Below are 17,677 nucleotides of genomic sequence, written 5' to 3' on the forward strand. Positions count from 1 at the left end.
TCCCCCAACATTGGGAACATGTTTCCTGCCTCTAATGTGTCCAATCCCCTAATTATCTTATGTTTCAATAAGATCCCCCCTCATCCTTCTAAATTCCAGTGTATACAAGCCTAATTGCTCCAGCCTATAGGAGCAAAGAAGTCCTTCTGCAGTTGTACAGGGCCCTAGTGAGACCGCACCTGGAGTACTGTGTGTAGTTTTAGTCTCCAAATTTGAGGAAGGATACTCTTGCTATTGAGGGCGTGCAGCGTAGGTTTACTAGGTTAATTCCCGGAATGGCAGGACTGTCATATGTTGAAAGACTGGAGCGGCTAGGCTTGTATACACTGGAATTTAGAAGGATGAGAGAGGACCTTATCGAAACATATAAGATTACTAAGGGGTTGGACACGGTAGAGGCAGGAAACATGTTCCCAATGTTGGAGGAGTCCAGAACCAGGGGCCACAGTTTAAGAATAAGGGGTAGGCCATTTAGAATGGAGATGAGGAAAAACGTTTTCAGTCAGAGAGTTGTAAATCTGTGGAATTCTCTGCCTCAGAAGGTAGTGGAGGCCAATTTTCTAAATGCATTCAAGAAAGAGCTAGATAGAGCTCTTAAGGATAGCGGAGTCAGGGGGTATGGGGAGAAGGCAGGAACGGGGTACTGATTGAGAATGATCAGCCATGATCATGCTCGAAGGGCCGAATGGCCTACTCCTGCACCTATTGTCTATTGTCTATTGTCTATTGTCTATTGTATTATGGCAAAAAAACAAGAGTTTGGCCTCATAGCTCATCTGATGAATTACCAGAACAGACCCATCAGTCTGAAGAAGGGTCTCGACCCGAAACGTCACCCATTCCTTCTCTCCTGAGATGTTGCCTGACCCGTTGTGTTACATTCAATTTAAACCAGCATCTGCAGTTTTTCTGCTCAAGGGATGCCTACTGTAAAGAAGTTATCCTCCTCTCTCCGATGGTCAGAGGAAGGATCTCGACCCAAAACATCACCTGTGCCATTTTCTATATTGTCAGTTTAGCAGCAGAGTTATAACCATACTGGAGAAGCCTGGGTAGATGTGTAGCTGGTTTAGAAGCACAGGTGGGTGATTCATTAGAGCGGAGGTGAATGCTGGGCCACATAGATCCAGGAACTCAGGTTCAGTCCTGACCTCTGGTGCTGACTATGTGGAGTTTGCATGTTCTCTCCATGAATGAATGGGTTTCATTCAAGTGCGCCAGTTTCCTCACATTTCAAATTGCGCTGTAGGATATTTGAACTACTGTACATTGTCTATTGGTGTAGATTAATGGCAAAAACAAATCAAAGGGGAGGTGACTGACATGTGTAGGGACAATAAGTAGCAATGATGCTGGGAAAGAAGGAGAGAAAAGTGTTACTCCTCTGAAAGCCAGTGTGGACACAATGGACCAGATGGCCTTCTTCTGTGTCATTATAAATATAAAATAACATTAGTCTATAGGATCGGAGGGCCACTGCGATAGAAGCTGAGGCCTTAGCCTCGTGGGCTGAAGCCTCACAGGCCGGAGCCTCGCGGAGCAGAGATGGAGCCTCGTGAGTCGACGAAGCCCGCAGCCAACGGCCCCTGGCTCTGCGGAGCCTGTGGCTAGGGCCTAGATCTGCGAAGCCTGCGGCTAGGGCCTGGGTCTGTGGAGCCCGTGGCTGGGGCCTGGGTCTGTGGAGCCCATGGCTGGGGCCTGGGTCTGCGGAGCCCGCGACTGGGGCCTGGGTCGATGGAGCCCGCGACTGGGGCCTGGGTCTGCGGAGCCCGCGGCTAGGGCCTGGGTCGGTGCCATGGAGGCATCTGGAGGGGAGCCGGCAGCACCGGATAGAACCCAGTATAACTTAATTTCTGCAAATCTCCCTGACACAAAGTGTCGCTAATGTTGTGACTCTATTGAAGAGGGGCTTCAAAGTGGGAACTGTACACCAGTAAGCCTAACATCTGTGGTAGACAAGTTACCGAAGAGGGATCTAAGATATACATGCATTTGGGAAGACAACAGTTGATTAAGGAGAGTCAGCATGTTCTGTTTTTTTAGCATGGTAGATTATGTCTCATTAATTTAATTGATTTTTTTGAAGATGTAACCTGGAAGGTTGATGAGGCCAGAGACATGGATTTCAGCAAGGCCTTTGATAAGGTTCCACATAGCTGCTGTGGAATGTTATATTATATGGGATCTATGAAGATTTCACTAACTAGATACAGAAGATAGACACAAAATGCTGGAGTAACTCATTGACACAAAATGCTGGCAGGATCTCTGGAGAGAAGGAATGGGTGACGTTTCGCGTCGAGACCCTTTTTTAGACTCGAGTCAGGGGAAAGGGAAACGGGAGATATAGACAGTGATGTCGAGAGATATCCAATAAACGAATGAAAGATATGCAAAAAAATAATGATGATAAAGGAAACAGGCCATTGTCAGCTGTTTGCCAGGTGAGAACGAGAAGCTGGTACTATTTGGATGGGGGAGGGTTGGAGAGGGAGGGAATGCAGGGATTACTTGAAGTTAGAGAAATCAATATTCATACCACTGGGCTGTAAGCTACCCAAGTGAAATATGAGATGCAGTTCCTCCAATTTGTATTTAGACTCACTCTGACAATGGGGGAGGCCTCGGTCAGAAAGGTCAGTGTGGAAACAGGAAGGGGAATTAAAGTGTGTGGCAACTGGGAGATCAGGTAGGTCCAGGCAGACTGAGCGAAGGTGTTCAGCGAAATGATCGCTCAGTCTATGTTTGGGCTCACCGATGGATAAGAGTCCACATCTTGAACAATGCATACAGTAGATGAGGTTAGAGGAGGTGCAAGTGAACTTGAAAGGACTGTCGGGGTCCCGACAGATACCGAACAGATACAGATACAGACACAGAATTGGCTTATTGGTAGGAAGCAGAGGGTGGTGGTAAAAGGTTATTTTCTAGACTGAAGGCCTTTGACTAGTTATATGCATCAGGGATCGGTGCTGGGCTAGGCCCATTGCTGTTAGTCATCTATATCAATGATTTTGTTGAGAGAGTATAAGGCATGATTAGTAGGTGTGCATATGACACTAAATAATTGAAATTGTAGACAGTGAAGATGGTTATCAATAATTGCAGCGGGATCTTGACCCGCTGGGCAAGTGGGCCAAGGAATGGCTAATTGAGTTTAATTCAGATAAGTACAAGATGTTGCATTTTGGGAAGTCAAACCAGGGCAGGACGTTGAGAATGAACAGCAGGTCGCTGAGGAGTGTTGCAGATGAAGGGATCTAGGAGTAGATCCCTGTTAAATCTTTCCACTCGCACCTTAAACACACACCATCTACTTATTGATTCCCATAACCTGGCAAAAAGACTCTGTGCATTCGCCTTATTTATTCCCCTCATAATTTTATGCACCTCTATAAGATCAGCACTCAGCCTCCTGCACTCAGCCTCCTGCACTCCAAGAAACAAGATGTTTGTGCGGCTGACCATGGTGTACTGTGTTTGGTTTTGGTCTCTTGGCTATGAAACATGCCATGAAGCTGGAAAGAGTGCAGAGAAGATTTACGAGGATGTTGCCAGCACTCAAGGATCTGAACTATAGAGAGAGAGGTTGGGCAGGCTAGGCATTTATTCCTTAGAGTGCAGGAGGCTGAGTGCTGATCTTATAGAGGTGCATAAAATTATGAGGGGAATAAATAAGGTGAATGCACAGTCTTTTTGCCAGGTTATGGGAATCAATAATTAGATGGTATGTGTTTAAGGTGCGAGTGGAAAGATTTAACAGGAATCTGAGGGGCAACTTTTTCACAATGAGGGTGGTTGGTATATGGAGCCAGATGCCAGATGAAGTAGTTGAGGCAGGTGCAACATTTAATAAACCATTTGGTCTAGTGTGTGGATATAAAAGATTTGGAGGAATCTGGATCAAACACAGCAAATGAGATTAGCTTAGTTAGGGCATAGATTAAGAATAAGGGATAGGCCATTTAGGACCGAGATGAGGACATTTTTTTCACCCAGAGTGTTGTGAATCTGTGGAATTGTCTGCCACAGGAGGCAGTGGAGGCCAGTTCACTGGATGTTTAGCTCTTGGGGCTAAAGGAATCAAGTAATATGGGGAAAAAGCAGGAATGGGTTACTGATTTTAGATGATCAGCCATGATTATATTGAATGGTGGTGCTGGCTCGAAGGGGCAAATGGCCATCTATTTTTCTATGTTTCTATGCATCCCGGCATAGATAAGGGGCCAAAGAGACTGTTTCCATGCTCTATGATTTTATGACTATTATAGGGATTTCATTCTTTAGGATTGTAATGATTGTTAGAGCCTTGCAAAATAGTTATATTCTAAAACTCTCGTTTGTTTATTTGTTTGTTCCTGAACTACAGCCAAAAGCGTACACGATAGCACGACAATTTTAGGTCCACCTTACTCACCGTCGTCCCTTTGGTGCTAATGGAAGAGGTTTCATTGAAATCGGTGTTATATTTTAAAAGTTATTCACATTTTAAAGTTTAAATCTATCTCCTAGGGAGAGAGGGGGAGGGGGGAGGGGGGAGGAGGGCAGGGGAAGGAGGGGGGTAGAGGGAGGGGAGTGGGTGGAGGGAGGGGAGGGGGTGGAGGGAGGGGAGGGGGTGGAGGGAGAGGGGGGGTGGAGGGAGAGGTGGAGGGAGGGGGGGTGGAGGGAGTGAGGAGGGAGTGGGGGGGAGGAGGAGGGGGGAGGGAATGGGGGAGAGAGGGGGGAGTTGGGGAGAGGGAGGGGGAGGGTAGGAGGGAGGGGGGGAGTGTGGGGAGGGAGTGTGGGGAGGGATTGGGGGGAGGGAGTGGGGGGAGGGAGTGGGGAAGGGAGTGGGGGGAGGGGGTGGGGGGGGAGGGGGGAGGGGGGGGGAGAAGAGGGTGCTGCACCAATGCAGGAGAGGTTTGTGCCCAATGGGTCCACTTGGTCTAGTGTTGTTTAAATGTGTTCTGTCTCTTGATCCTGTCTCTTATATTTCCTGATTCAAATTTCACGGCTATGTTTAATGACTCTGTTACATTCCCTCTTCTCCCAGATTGTCCTGTAGAGGGTGCCATGGTTGATGGGAACTTTTAGTGCAAGAGCTCATGATAGTTAAGGGACAGTACATGTTTACTAAACAGTCGCTGCCACTCTCTAGCCCCACAAAGTATGGCCCAAATATCACAAATAGAACCATGCACACAAATCCAATACTTTATTCTTGGATATACGTTTCTTTGTCTTCATTAACACTTTTTCTTCAGTAAATCAAAGCTACCTTTGATTATTTCCAGCAGAATCAAGTAATCTGATCAAACAATATCTGTTGAATTTCTGTACAGATTTTTCTGCTTTTAGACAATAGACAATTTGCATTTTATGCAATGGTCGATGGAAATGTATCTGCACAGTATCTAAGGATGTGGAATATGAACACTAATTTGCATTCTAAGCCTAATTAAAATATTAAGAAATTAGTAGATTTGATTTTTGCGGCCTTGGTCAAAGAGATTGGCCTTTTCACTTTTATTTACCCTACTTTACAGAGTTGTGAGATCAAATATAGTTTATAAATCCCATTTTCATTTTCTTTAATGGATCCCTAATCCTTCCCGTAAACTGCTTAAAGTTATTTTGTTTCTACTTAGCCTGGTCTGTGCCGGTCTTTGATTCCTTAAAATATTAACTGGAATCTAAATTTACACTGTAATGAATCCTGTTGGCCATTAATTTTAATGTTAAATCCCGTTAGTAAATTAATAATTAATCAATTTTCTGCGCTGGTAGTTGTAATCCCTCCAGTATCATTAACCTCTGACATGAAATATCTTATCTTTGTTACATTTCTTAAATAAATCTCAGTTCACAGATTTTACCACTAGTTAGTCAGCTTCCTTAGCATTTACCTTTCCCATTATAATTGGTCCATTCTTAATCCATTGCTTCTGAGTAAATTATGATTCTGTTAGTTTCAAATCACCTTCTTATCCTTGTTATGCCATATGCCATAACATTATTAAAGCTCATTGTGTCCATACTTCCAAAAACCTATTCACTGCCAAATTTACTGACCTTTTTATCTTATGGCTTTATTGATAAAACGAAAGAATAACACAGTGGTGCACAGTGACGCACCTAATAGAGATACTGCCTCACAACTCCATTGAACTGGGTTCATTCTTGAGCTCTGGTACAGTCTGTGTGGAGTTTGCCCTCTCTCGTTGTAGCCATGTGTGTATCCTCCTGTTGCTTTAGTTTCCTCCCTCATACCAAAGACTTGTGGGTAGAGTGAGCTAATTGGCCTGTTTAAATGCCCTTAATCAGTATGTGAATGTTGGAATCTTTGGGAGAGAGGTATTAATGGCAATGTCGAGAGATAAAAGTTACAGGGAATAAAATAATGGAATGAAATTGCTTCTTGAGACCAATTGGCCAAAATGGCTTCCTTCTATGCTGTAAGAAATATGGAAAAACAACAATGTAATTTTAATCACATGACCATATTTAGGACTACACAAGGAACTGCAGATGCTGGTTTATTAAAATGCCAGCATAGATTTTTCTTTTAAAATCTCCTAGTAGAGACTAAACCTCCGTTATGAAACTGGAATCTTACCAATTTCAGCATAATCCTTTCTCATTTTGATACACAAATATTCAAGATGATTTTTCAAGTGATGTTATTAATCATGTAGGTGTGTCAATAATCCACTAAACTAGTGCAGATTGTAATGACAAAGGATGGAGCTTATTTTTCAAACTAAATATCTATATTGGCCTTCATCAGTCAGAGTATTGAGAATAGAAGTTGGGGGATCATGTTGCAGTTATATAAGACATTGATGAGGTCACATTTAGAGTATTGTGTTCAGTTCTGGGCCATGTTATAGGATAGACGTTGTCAAGCTGGAAAGTGTGCAGAGAAGATTTAGGAGGATATTGCCAGGACTCAACGGCCTGAACTGTAGGGAGAGGCTGAGCAGGTTACGACTTTATTCCTTGGAGCGCAGGAGGATGAGGGGTGATCATATAAGGATGTACAAAAGCATGACAGGAATGGATTGGGTAAATGCACAGATTCAGGATATGGGGAGATGGCAGGAATGGGGTACTGATTGTGGATGATCAGCCATGATCACAGTGAATAGTGGTGCTGGCTCGAAGGGCCAAATGGCCAACTCTGGCTCCTATTGTCTATTGTCTTTTGCCCAGAGTAAGTGGAATCGAGAACCACGGGACAAAGGTTTAATAGGAAAATCACTGCAGATTCTGGTACAAATCGAAGGACAAAGGTTTAAGGTGTGGAAGCAAAATTTAATATGAACCTGACAGTGGTGGTTGTACGAAACGAGCTGCCAAGGCAGAGCTATAGTCAATAAATAGGAAAGTGGTGCAGGTATCCTTGTTGTCCAGGTGCTCTAGGTGATGAGTGTAGGGATTGGAAGATGATCGTTGTCTTTAGACTTTAGACTTTAGTGATATAGTACCGAAACAGGCCTTCAGCCCACCAGGTTCGTGCCGACTAGCAATTACCTTGTACACTAGGACGATCCTACACACTAGGGATAATTTACAATTTTACTGAAGCCAGTTTTACTACTACAAGCCTGTGCATTTTGGAGTGTGGGAGAAAACTGGAGCACCTGGAGATAACCCACGTGGTCATAGGGAGAATGTACAAACTCCGTATAGACAGCACACGTAGTCAGGATCGAACCCGGGTTTCTGGTGCTGTAAGGTAGCAACTCTACCGCTGCCCCACTGTGCCACCCCTCATGTCCTGTCGTGGACCTGTTGTAATGATAGGCGAATTGCAGTGGATCAAGGCTGTGTGGAAGGCTGCAGTTGATGTACGCCTTGACCAGCCTCTCAAAGCACATCAGTAAGATGGATGTCAGAGCCACTGGGGGAAGGGGATGTCGGCACAGTCGACATCGGGAAGAAGAGGAAGGAGGTTCTGCAATGTGAGTTTGGACAGTAAGGAAGAAGGCTGAAAAGCAGGACTTCTAGGGTGGTTATCTCCGGTTTGCTTCCAGTACCTCGTGCTGGTGAGGGCAGGGACAGGGAGGTAGGGGATCTGAATGTGTGGCTGAGGAACTGGTGCAGGGGGCAGGGATTTAGATTTATAGACCACTGGGACCTCTTCTGGGGCAGGGGTGACCTGTACAATAGGGACGTATTGCACCTTAACTGGAGGAGGACCGACATTCTGGCAGGCAGGTTTGCCAGTGCGACACCACGGTTGGGTTTAAATTAAATAGCGGGGGGGAGGGGTCGACAAATTGGAAGTATAAGGATGGAGCTAAAGGGAAAGAGAGTACAGGAAAAGTTACGAAAGACACCCGGATTAATGGGAAGGAAAGTTCAAGAAGGGATAAGAGAGTAAAGTCAGGTGAAATAGGAACCGGTGTGAGAGGGGAGGTGAATACCGAATTAAAAGTGTTATATATGAATGCGCGAAGTATAAGAAATAAAGTGGATGAGCTTGATCTCAGTCAGAGATTGGGAATTACAGTGATGTTGTGGGAATTACAGAGACATGGCTGCAAAAGGATCGGAGCTGGGAACTGAATATTCAGGGTTATACGTCCTATTGGAAAGACAGACAGGTGGGCAGAGGGGGTGGAGTAGCTCTGTTGGTAAGGAATGAAATTCAGTCCTTCTCGAGGGGTGACATAGAATCAGAAGATGTAGAGTCATTGTGGATAGAACTGAGAAATTGTAAGGGTAAAAAGACCCTAATTGGAGTTATCTACAAGCCCCCAAACAGTAGCCTGGAGATAGGGTGCAAGTTGCATCAGGAGTTAAAGTTAGCATGTAATAAAGGTGATGCTAAGGTGGTTATGGGAGATTTCAACATGCAGGTAGACTGAGAAAATCGGGTTGGTACTGGACCCCAAGAAAGGGAGTTTGTCGAATGCCTCCGAGCTGGATTCTTAGAGCAGCTTGCACTGGAGCCTACCAGGGAGAAGGCAATTCTGGATTTAGTTTGTGTAATGAACCGGATTTGATAAGGGATCAAGGTAAAGGAACCATTGGGAGGTAGTGACCATAATATGACAAGTTTTAATCTGCAATTTGAGAGAGAGAAGGTAAAATCAGAAGTGTCAGTATTGCAGTTGAACAAAGGGGACTGTGGAGGCATGAGGGGGGAGCTGACCAAAGTTGACTGGAAAGGGAACCTAGCAGGGATGACGGTGGAACAACAATGGCAGGAATTTCTGGGAATAATCCAGAAGATGCAGGATCATTTCATTCCAAAGATCAAGAAAGATTCTAAGGGGAGTAAGAGGCGACCGTGGCTGACAAGGGAAGTCAAGGACAGTATAAAACTAATAGAGAAGACGTATAACATAGCAAAGATGAGCGGGAAGCCAGAGGACTGGGCAACCTTTAAAGAGCAACAGAAGGTAACAAAAAAGGCAATACGGGGAGAAAAGATGGAGTACGAAGGTAAGCAAGTCAAGAATATAAAGGAGGATAGTAAAAGCTTCTTTAGGTATATGAAGAGGAAAAGATTAGTTAAGACAAATGTGGGTCCCTTGAAGACAGAAACAGGTGAATTTATTATGGGGAACAAGGAAATGGCAGACGAGTTGAACAGGTACTTTGTTTGTGTCTTCCTTAGTGAAGACAGAACCAATCTCCCAGAAGTGCTAGGGGACAGAGAATCTAGGGTGACGGAGGAACTGAAGGAAATCCACATTAGGCAGGAAATGGTGTTAGGTAGATTGATGGAACTGAAGACTGATAAATCCCCAGGGCCTGATGGTCTGCATCCCAGAGTACTTAAGGTGATGGCTCTAGAAATTGTGGACGCATTGGTGATCATTTTCCAATGTTCTATAGATTTTGGATCAGTTCCTATGGATTGGACGTTAGCTAATATTATCCCACATTTTAAGAAAGGAAGGAGATAGAAAACAGGGAATTATAGACCAGTTCGCCTGACATCGATGGTGGGGAAGATGCTGGAGTCAATTATTTAAGATGTAATAGCGGCGCATTTGGATAGCAGTAACAGGATCAGTCCAAGTCAGCATGGAATTATGAAGGGGAAATCATGCTTGACTAATCTTCTGGAATCTTTTGAGGATGTAACAACTAAAATGGAAAAGGGAGAGCCAATGGATGTAGTGTATCTGCATTTTCGAAAAGCCTTTGATGTCCCATTCAAGAGATTAGTGTGCAAAATTGGAGCACATGGTATTGGGAGTAGGTTATTGACATGGATAGAAAATTGGTTGGCAGACAGGAAACAAAGAGTAGGGATTAACGGGTCCCTTTCAGAATGGCAGGCAGTGACTAGAGGGGTGCCGTGAGGCTCGGTGCTGGGACCATAGGTATTTACAATATATATTAATGACAGATGAAGGAATTAAAAGTAACATTAGCAAATTTGCAGATGACACAATGTTGGGTGGCAGGGTGAACTGTGAAGAGTATACTATGAGGATGCAGGACTTGGATAGTTTGGGTGAGTGGGCAGATGCATGGCAGATGCAGTATAATGTGGATAAATGTGAGGTTAACCATTTTGGTAGCAAGAACAAGAAGGCAGATTATTATCTGAATGGTGTCAGATTAGGAAAGGGAGAAGGGCAATGAGGCCTGGGTGTCCTTGTTCACCAGTCACTGAAAGTAAGCATGCAGGTACAGCAGGCAATGAAGAAAGCTAATGGCATGTTGGCCTTCATAACGAGAGGATTTGAGTATAGGAGCAGAGGTCCTTCTGCAGTTGTACAGGGCCCTGGTGAGCCATACCTGGTGTACTGTGTGCAGTTTTGGTCTCCTAATTTGAGGAAGGACATTTTTGCTATTGAGGGAGTGCAGTGTAGGTTCACGAGGTTAATTCCCAGGTTGGCGGGACTGTCATGTGATGAAAGAACGGACCGACTGGGCTTGTATTCACTGGAATTTAGAAGGATGAGAGGGGATCTTATAGAAACATATAAAATTATTAAGGGATTGGACAAACTAGATGCAGGAAATATGTTCCTGATGTTGGGGGAGTCCAGAACCAGGGCCCACAGTTTAAAAATAAGGGGTGGGCCATTAAGAACTGAGATGAGGAAAAACTTTTTCACCCAGAGAGTTGTGAATTTGTGTAATTCTCTGCCTCAGAAGGCAATGGAAGCATCAGCACATTCACATTGAATGGCAGTGCAGACTCGAAGTGCCGAATGGCCTACTCCTGCACCTATTTTCTATGTTTCTGTGAAAATGAGATCAAAGGGGACGAAGCTCAAGGAAAATGTAGATTTGGAGGGATATGGGGCAAAATGCAGCCAGGTGGGACTAATGTAGATGTATGTTGGATTGGTCAAGTTTTTGTGCTGTATGACTATATAAATTATTATAACGATGTAAGATTAATATTACCCCTGAAAATCTATACTTGTTCTGATGTATTTGCACCATTATTTTGGTGGGTATGGCTTCAATGGTAATAAACTAGATCAAGCAATGGAATTCTCTAAACTAATAAATCTTGGGCAACAATTTAAATATCTTGAATGAAAAAAGTAGGAGCTGGGCCTTCTGATGCACAGTACTGTCTGTGAGGAGTCTGTGCTTTCCGCCAGTTTCCAGGTGCTTTGGTTTCCTCCCACTTCACATGTGTAGGTAGATTAATAGACCACTGTAAATTGCTCCTAGTATGTAGAACTTGGCACCTCGCATCCTGGAGACTCTGCAACAGAGAAGTGGGAGACTCTGCGGGATACCATGAGCCACACAGCCTTGGCTAGCTTTGGGAAGAAGATCTCAAAGACACACGACGGTTTGAGGCCAAGTCGACTGAGATGACTCCCATCATCGAAGCCAAGCGAGCCGCCCTAGCCGAGTACAAGCGGTCAGCCAACGAGAAGAACCTGCAGATCCTCAGGGCTGCCAGGAGCAAGGCTCAGCAGACTGCCAGACGTTGCGCCAATGAGAACTGGACACAACTTAGTGGAGACATCCAGATGGCCGCCATAGCAGGGAACATCAGGGGAATGTACAATGGCATTAAGAAGGCACTAGGACCAGTCCAGAGCAAAACAGCCCCCCTCAAATCCTCCACTGGGGAAGTAATCACAGACAAATGCCAGCAGATGGAGAGATGGGTGGAACACTACTCCGACCTCTAGTCGAGAGAGAACACTGTGTCCTCCTCAGCCCTTGAAGCCATCGAGTGCCTGCCGACCATGGATGAGTTAGATGGAGAGCCGACGGTAGAAGAGCTCAGCAACGCCATTGACAGCCTGGCCTCAGTCAAGGCCCCAGGCAGCGACGGGATTCCCCCTGACCTGATCAAGCACTGCAAGACTACCTTACTGCTTCTTTTGCATGAAGTCCTCTGCCAGTGCTGGCAAGAAGGAGCTGTACCGCAGGACATGAGGGATGCAACGATCATTACCCTCTACAAGAACAAGGGCGAGAGAAGCGACTGCAACAACTACAGAGGCATCTCCCTCCTCAACATCGTCGGCAAGGTCTTTGCTTGGGTCATCTTGATCCGCCTGCAGAAGCTGGCAGAACATGTCTACCCAGAGTCACAGTGCGGTTTCCGAGCTGGAAGGTCAACATTAGACATGGTCTTCTCCCTTCGCCAGCTCCAGGAGAAGTGCAGAGAACAGCGGTTGCCCCTGTATATTGCTTTCATTGACCTCACCAAGGCGTTCGACTTCGTCAGCAGAGATGGCCTATTCAAGGCTCTCCCAAAGATCGGCTGCCCACCAAAACTGCAGAGCATGATAGAATCCTTCCACATCAACACCAAGGGGACAGTGCAGTTCAATGGCAGTTTCTCGGAGCCCTTCGACATCCGCAGTGGCATCAAACAAGGCTGCGTCCTCGCTCCCACACTCTTTGGGATTTTCTTTAAAAAATAGTCAATGATCTTTCTTTCATGAGAGATTAAAAGTTTAAACAAAACTGGGTTTAAAGAGACAGTTTATAACACCAGTCCTTCAAGTAACATTCCTGTAAGTATAGTTTCTGGGTAAATTGATGGGATAGGTATCCATTTAATGTAAAACTATTCAGGCAATTTTGTGCCAACTATAGTTAATCTTCTGAGTAATTTGTTACTTTGCGTAAAGTTTATTGTATGGATTAATATATCAATGTTAATGTCTGCAGCGTTACTGTAATGTGTCATCAATCTATCTTCATAACTTAGAGTAACTAGGGAGCCACAAAGATTTCCTTTTGACAATTTTACTATTTAAAGAAGAAAAAGAACATTTTCATCCTTCACACAAATTCTAATGATTAAAGATGCAGTAGATAACAAATTTAAAGTGGTGATGCCTTTGCATTCACATCTAGGAGATTGAAATGCAATCAAACTAATCACCATTTATTAAACTAATCTAGTTAAATTATGAGAAAATCGTGGACTATATCATTGAGATAACGTAATATACTCAATATAAGGAATATATATCTGTGCAGGACATAGATGAGGAGAAATTTCTTCATACATATGGAATTCTCTACCCTGGTAATGCCGGCTCATTCAAAACAGGGATCAATAGATTTCTGAATATTAAGGGAATCAAAAGAAATGGGGATATTGCACATAAATGGTGTAGAGTTTGAAGAACGTCTATGGTCTTGATAAACAACAGTGGCCACAAAGGGCCAAAAGGCTCACTTCTGCCTCTACTTCATATATATTTATGCTCTTGGATGTAGATTTTCTTGACAAGGAATTTTTTGAAAGATTCTTGAGAAAAATCAAAGCATGTAGAATTTATGCAGGTAATGGAGTGGGATTAGTGATTGAGACAAAGCAGCGAACAGGAACTTTCTCTTTTAACTGGGAGCATCTGTGATTTGGTGTTTAAGAAGTGTGCTAGTAATATGGAAATTCAGGAGGATATAAAAAAGGCCTATAGAATGGGTGAATTTATTGCAAGCTAAGTTTGTAAAGTGCGAGGTGAATTAGTTTAGGAGAAGATAAATGCTTTAAATTTATTCTTGGAAAAATAATAAATTAAACGGGGCAGTTGGCCTGCATATTTTGCAGATTTTATTCCTTCTGTGGAATTTAATGTAGATACCAAATCTAAAGTAATGTTTCCATAATAAACTTGCACACACATTATTAGATCTCTTAAAAAAAGTAATGCTTAATAACTTTTTGTTTACTTTGTTTAACTTGACATTTTAACCAAACAGCTGAAAACAAAGGGTAGCAGATCTTTAATGTTTGGTAAAAGCAGACATTTTAGAGCTGTCATTAAAATACGGGGGGTCTTTAAAATAAAGAAACTCCTTTGCTCTTTTGCTGTTACTGAATATGAATATGACCGAATATCAATATATGTCATTGCCTTCAACAACTTTAAACATGTGCTGCTTGACACATGAAAATAATCATATCAAACAGAGAATATATTTGGGGATGATGCAATTTTGACAACAAACTCAAAGCTTTTTCATTTAGTTACAAGAGTGTTTCTGAGATTTTACAGATTTGTCTTATTTTGGTTGTTTGACGAATTTATCTGAGATTACTCAAGAAATAATTGAATCCATAATAACTGTTCACATTGAGCTATCGCAATGGATGGGAAGAGTTTATTGATTCTTTTACATTAGATCCACACACTGATAGCAAAAAGGCTCCCTAAATAAATAATTGAACATTTGGTTTGCCATTTTCCAGTGTAAAAAAATATTAAATCATCGTCAAAAATGGACTATTAACAATATTTCATACTGTAATTTCTGTGCAATTATTTTGTATGGATTGAAAATGGGAATGTATAAATTTAAAGTCATTCAAGTCATTGTTACGAGTCTTTTGTCAAACTTACTTTTCTTCCACCACCTGCTTCTGGTATTCTTCATATTCTTCTCTTGTCATGCCTGCTGCAGCTGCAGGATCCGAGGAACCTCCCTCTTCTTTACTTTCTTCACTTCCACCTCCAAGCCCCAAATTCTTTACCTGGCTACTCACCATCGATTTCAACAAGAAAGACATTTTATTATGAAAATAATTCGATTTTAAGTCACAAATTTAAAACAAAGTATCTGTGAGGAAAATGAAGAGCGAACCAGTCAGTCTGCCGGGTTTTTACATTGAAGTGCCTTTGAGAAAATGGTTTGCTTTCAGTAATCTGGATTAAACCACTGAACTCTTGAATCTTCCAAAGGCAGATGGTTCAGATCACGCTGTGCATTCATCATTGCTCACCATCTATTTTTATTGATATTTACGTAATGCGTGAGCAACTGTTTTTTTTTTCTCTGTATAGAATCTAGTTTACATGTTGATTAAAAAGAAATGAAATGAAAACACTAAATTGCATCAGAATTTTAAAGTATATCTTTTTAATCAGATTCACCATGCAGCTGCTGTCGAAAAACAATGCAGGTCAAAAGAGAGGTTTGTATAAAAATACATCGACTGATATGAGCTGTATTCAGATGGCCACCAAAGACGAATAAAGGATAGTAAATTCCACAGCACAATATGTTAGGATATTATGGCATTTTTGTCATTCTCTGAAAGGTTAATGACTCAAACTAATCAGTGGCATTCACTAATCCCATTTACATGATGAATGGAGCATACATTTGGTATGTTGAATGTTATATGTTACATAAAAAACAGTAGAGCAAAATAAAATAAATATAGCTGATCACGTGTTTTCCATAACTTCAAATCCATTTCAGTTTTTGTACGTTTACAGAGTCAAAACGTCATATTGAGATTGAATTTATTTTATTTTCAGTACAAAACCAGTTTAATTTTCAAAGCCATGGATTTCAAATCACTGATAAGTGCAGCAGATTACATTTTCATTATGGAAGAGTTATGTTCTCAATGTGGTATTATTTGATGAAATGCTATTGCATAGGATTTAAAACCACAAGGTTTTTATTCACAAGGATATTAAGAATTCTGGGAAAGGACAAATAGTTTCAACATTGCTACTTAAAGTCATTGATAAGTGTGAAAATCTCGATACAATATGCAATTCCTAACTATTAATGTTACATTTTGTCTGATAGTGCAGGTAATCACAAAAAAAAGTCCATAATTCCTGATTAGTTTTGTTCATATGAAAGACCGGTTATGTAACTATTTGAGGAACATGAAGCAGATTTGACTTACTCCAATATACACTGTATAATGTAATTCAGGCATAAAACCTTTCATGTCAAAAATAGATAAATAATGAGATTATTTTGAGAAATGAGTCCAGTCCACTCCACATTTGGAACTACTGCAGCCTTGTATACACTGGAATTTAGAAGGATGAGAGGGGATCTTATTGAAACATATAAGATTATTAAGGGATTGGACACGCTCGAGGCAGGAAACATGTTCCCAATGTTGGGGGAGTCCAGAGCCGGGAGCCACAGTTTAAAAATAAGGGGTAGGCCATTTAGATCAGAGATGAGGAAAACGTTTTTCACTTGGAGAGTTGTGAATCTGTGGAATTCTCTGCCTCAGAAGGCAGTGGAGGCCAATTCTCTGAATGCTTTCAAGAGAGAGTTAGATAGAGCTCTTAAAGATAGCGGAGTCAAGGGATATGGGGAGAAGGCAGGAACGGGGTACTGATTGTGGATGATCAGCCATGATCACAGTGAATGGTGGTGCCGGCTCAAAGGGCCGAATGGCCTACTCCTGCACCTATCGTCTATTGTCTATTGAAGAAAAATGTTTATAATGTTCTGGTGTATTTTAATTGTTTGATGTTGTACACCTTAAACTTTATTTTTAAAGTTCTGTTTCTCATGGCCCTGTTGACTCATTCCCCAAAATTAACTTAATTCAATTCAAGAGTCAGAAAGTAGTATTCTATTTTTGAATTGAAGCAGTATTCGTGTTCATGAAATGAAAAAGAGATAGGCCCATTTAAAATGCAATTAGAATATTTCACTCAAAAGCAGGACTTATTTCTTTCTGGGATACAGGTCACTTCTATGAAAAGGATAGATATAGGAAAGGCATATCGATGGCTGAGGGGGCTGGAAAGCAATTGCTGGATTTTGTACACACAAACATGTATGAGGAAAGTAGAATGGAGATTGATAGTCAACAATAATTATATTAAATGGCAGAGAATGCTGAAAGGCCTGAACAAAGTACACCTCAGAACAAAGGAAGTTGCAGAAAGTGGAGGACTTAGCCCAAACATAATGCATATTGACCTCACCACCAAAGGGGTCTGCAGGAAGTATACCTCAAGGAAACAGCCAAAATCATCAAAACATACATCAAGGTGGCTAGGCTCTCATCTTGCTGCTACCACCTGGAAGAAAGTACAGGAGCCAGAGGACCATTACCTCAGGGTTCAAGAACTGCTTGAAGGTTCAAGAACACCATGGGCGGCACGGTGGCGCAGCGGTAGAGTTGCTGCCTTACAGCGAATGCAGCGCCGGAGATTCAGGTTCGATCCTGACTACGGGTGCCATCTGTCCGATGTTTGTACGTTCTCCCCGTGACCTGCGTGGGTTTTCTCCGAGATCTTTGGTTTCCTCCCAAACTCCAAAAATCTACAGGTATGTAGGTTAATTGGCTGGGCAAATGTAAAAATTGTCCCTAGTGTGTGAAGGATAGTGTTAATGTGCGGGAATCGCTGGGCGGCGCGTACCCGGTGGGCCAAAGGGCCTATTTCCGCGCTCTATCTCTAAATCTAAATCTACTTCCCATCAACTGTCAAGTTCTCACACCGTACTCAGCAACAAGGTA

The 17,677-nt window shown here is 42.6% G+C and overlaps 1 protein-coding gene across 1 annotated transcript in view; it reads right to left on the minus strand.

The window, feature by feature from the left end:
* The window catches only part of cplx4a (complexin 4a), a 34,574-nt gene extending 19,550 nt beyond the window's left edge, over positions 1-15,024 (minus strand). Inside the window, exon 1 of the mRNA XM_078409594.1 lies at positions 14,790-15,024. Coding sequence (XP_078265720.1) covers positions 14,790-14,956 — 167 coding nt within the window. The 5' untranslated portion in view covers positions 14,957-15,024. The remainder of the gene's footprint in view (positions 1-14,789) is intronic.
* Between the last annotated feature and the right edge of the window lie 2,653 nt (positions 15,025-17,677).

The sequence above is a fragment of the Rhinoraja longicauda genome, chromosome 1 (assembly GCF_053455715.1).
Source record: "Rhinoraja longicauda isolate Sanriku21f chromosome 1, sRhiLon1.1, whole genome shotgun sequence".
NCBI classification, from domain to species: domain Eukaryota; kingdom Metazoa; phylum Chordata; class Chondrichthyes; order Rajiformes; family Arhynchobatidae; genus Rhinoraja; species Rhinoraja longicauda.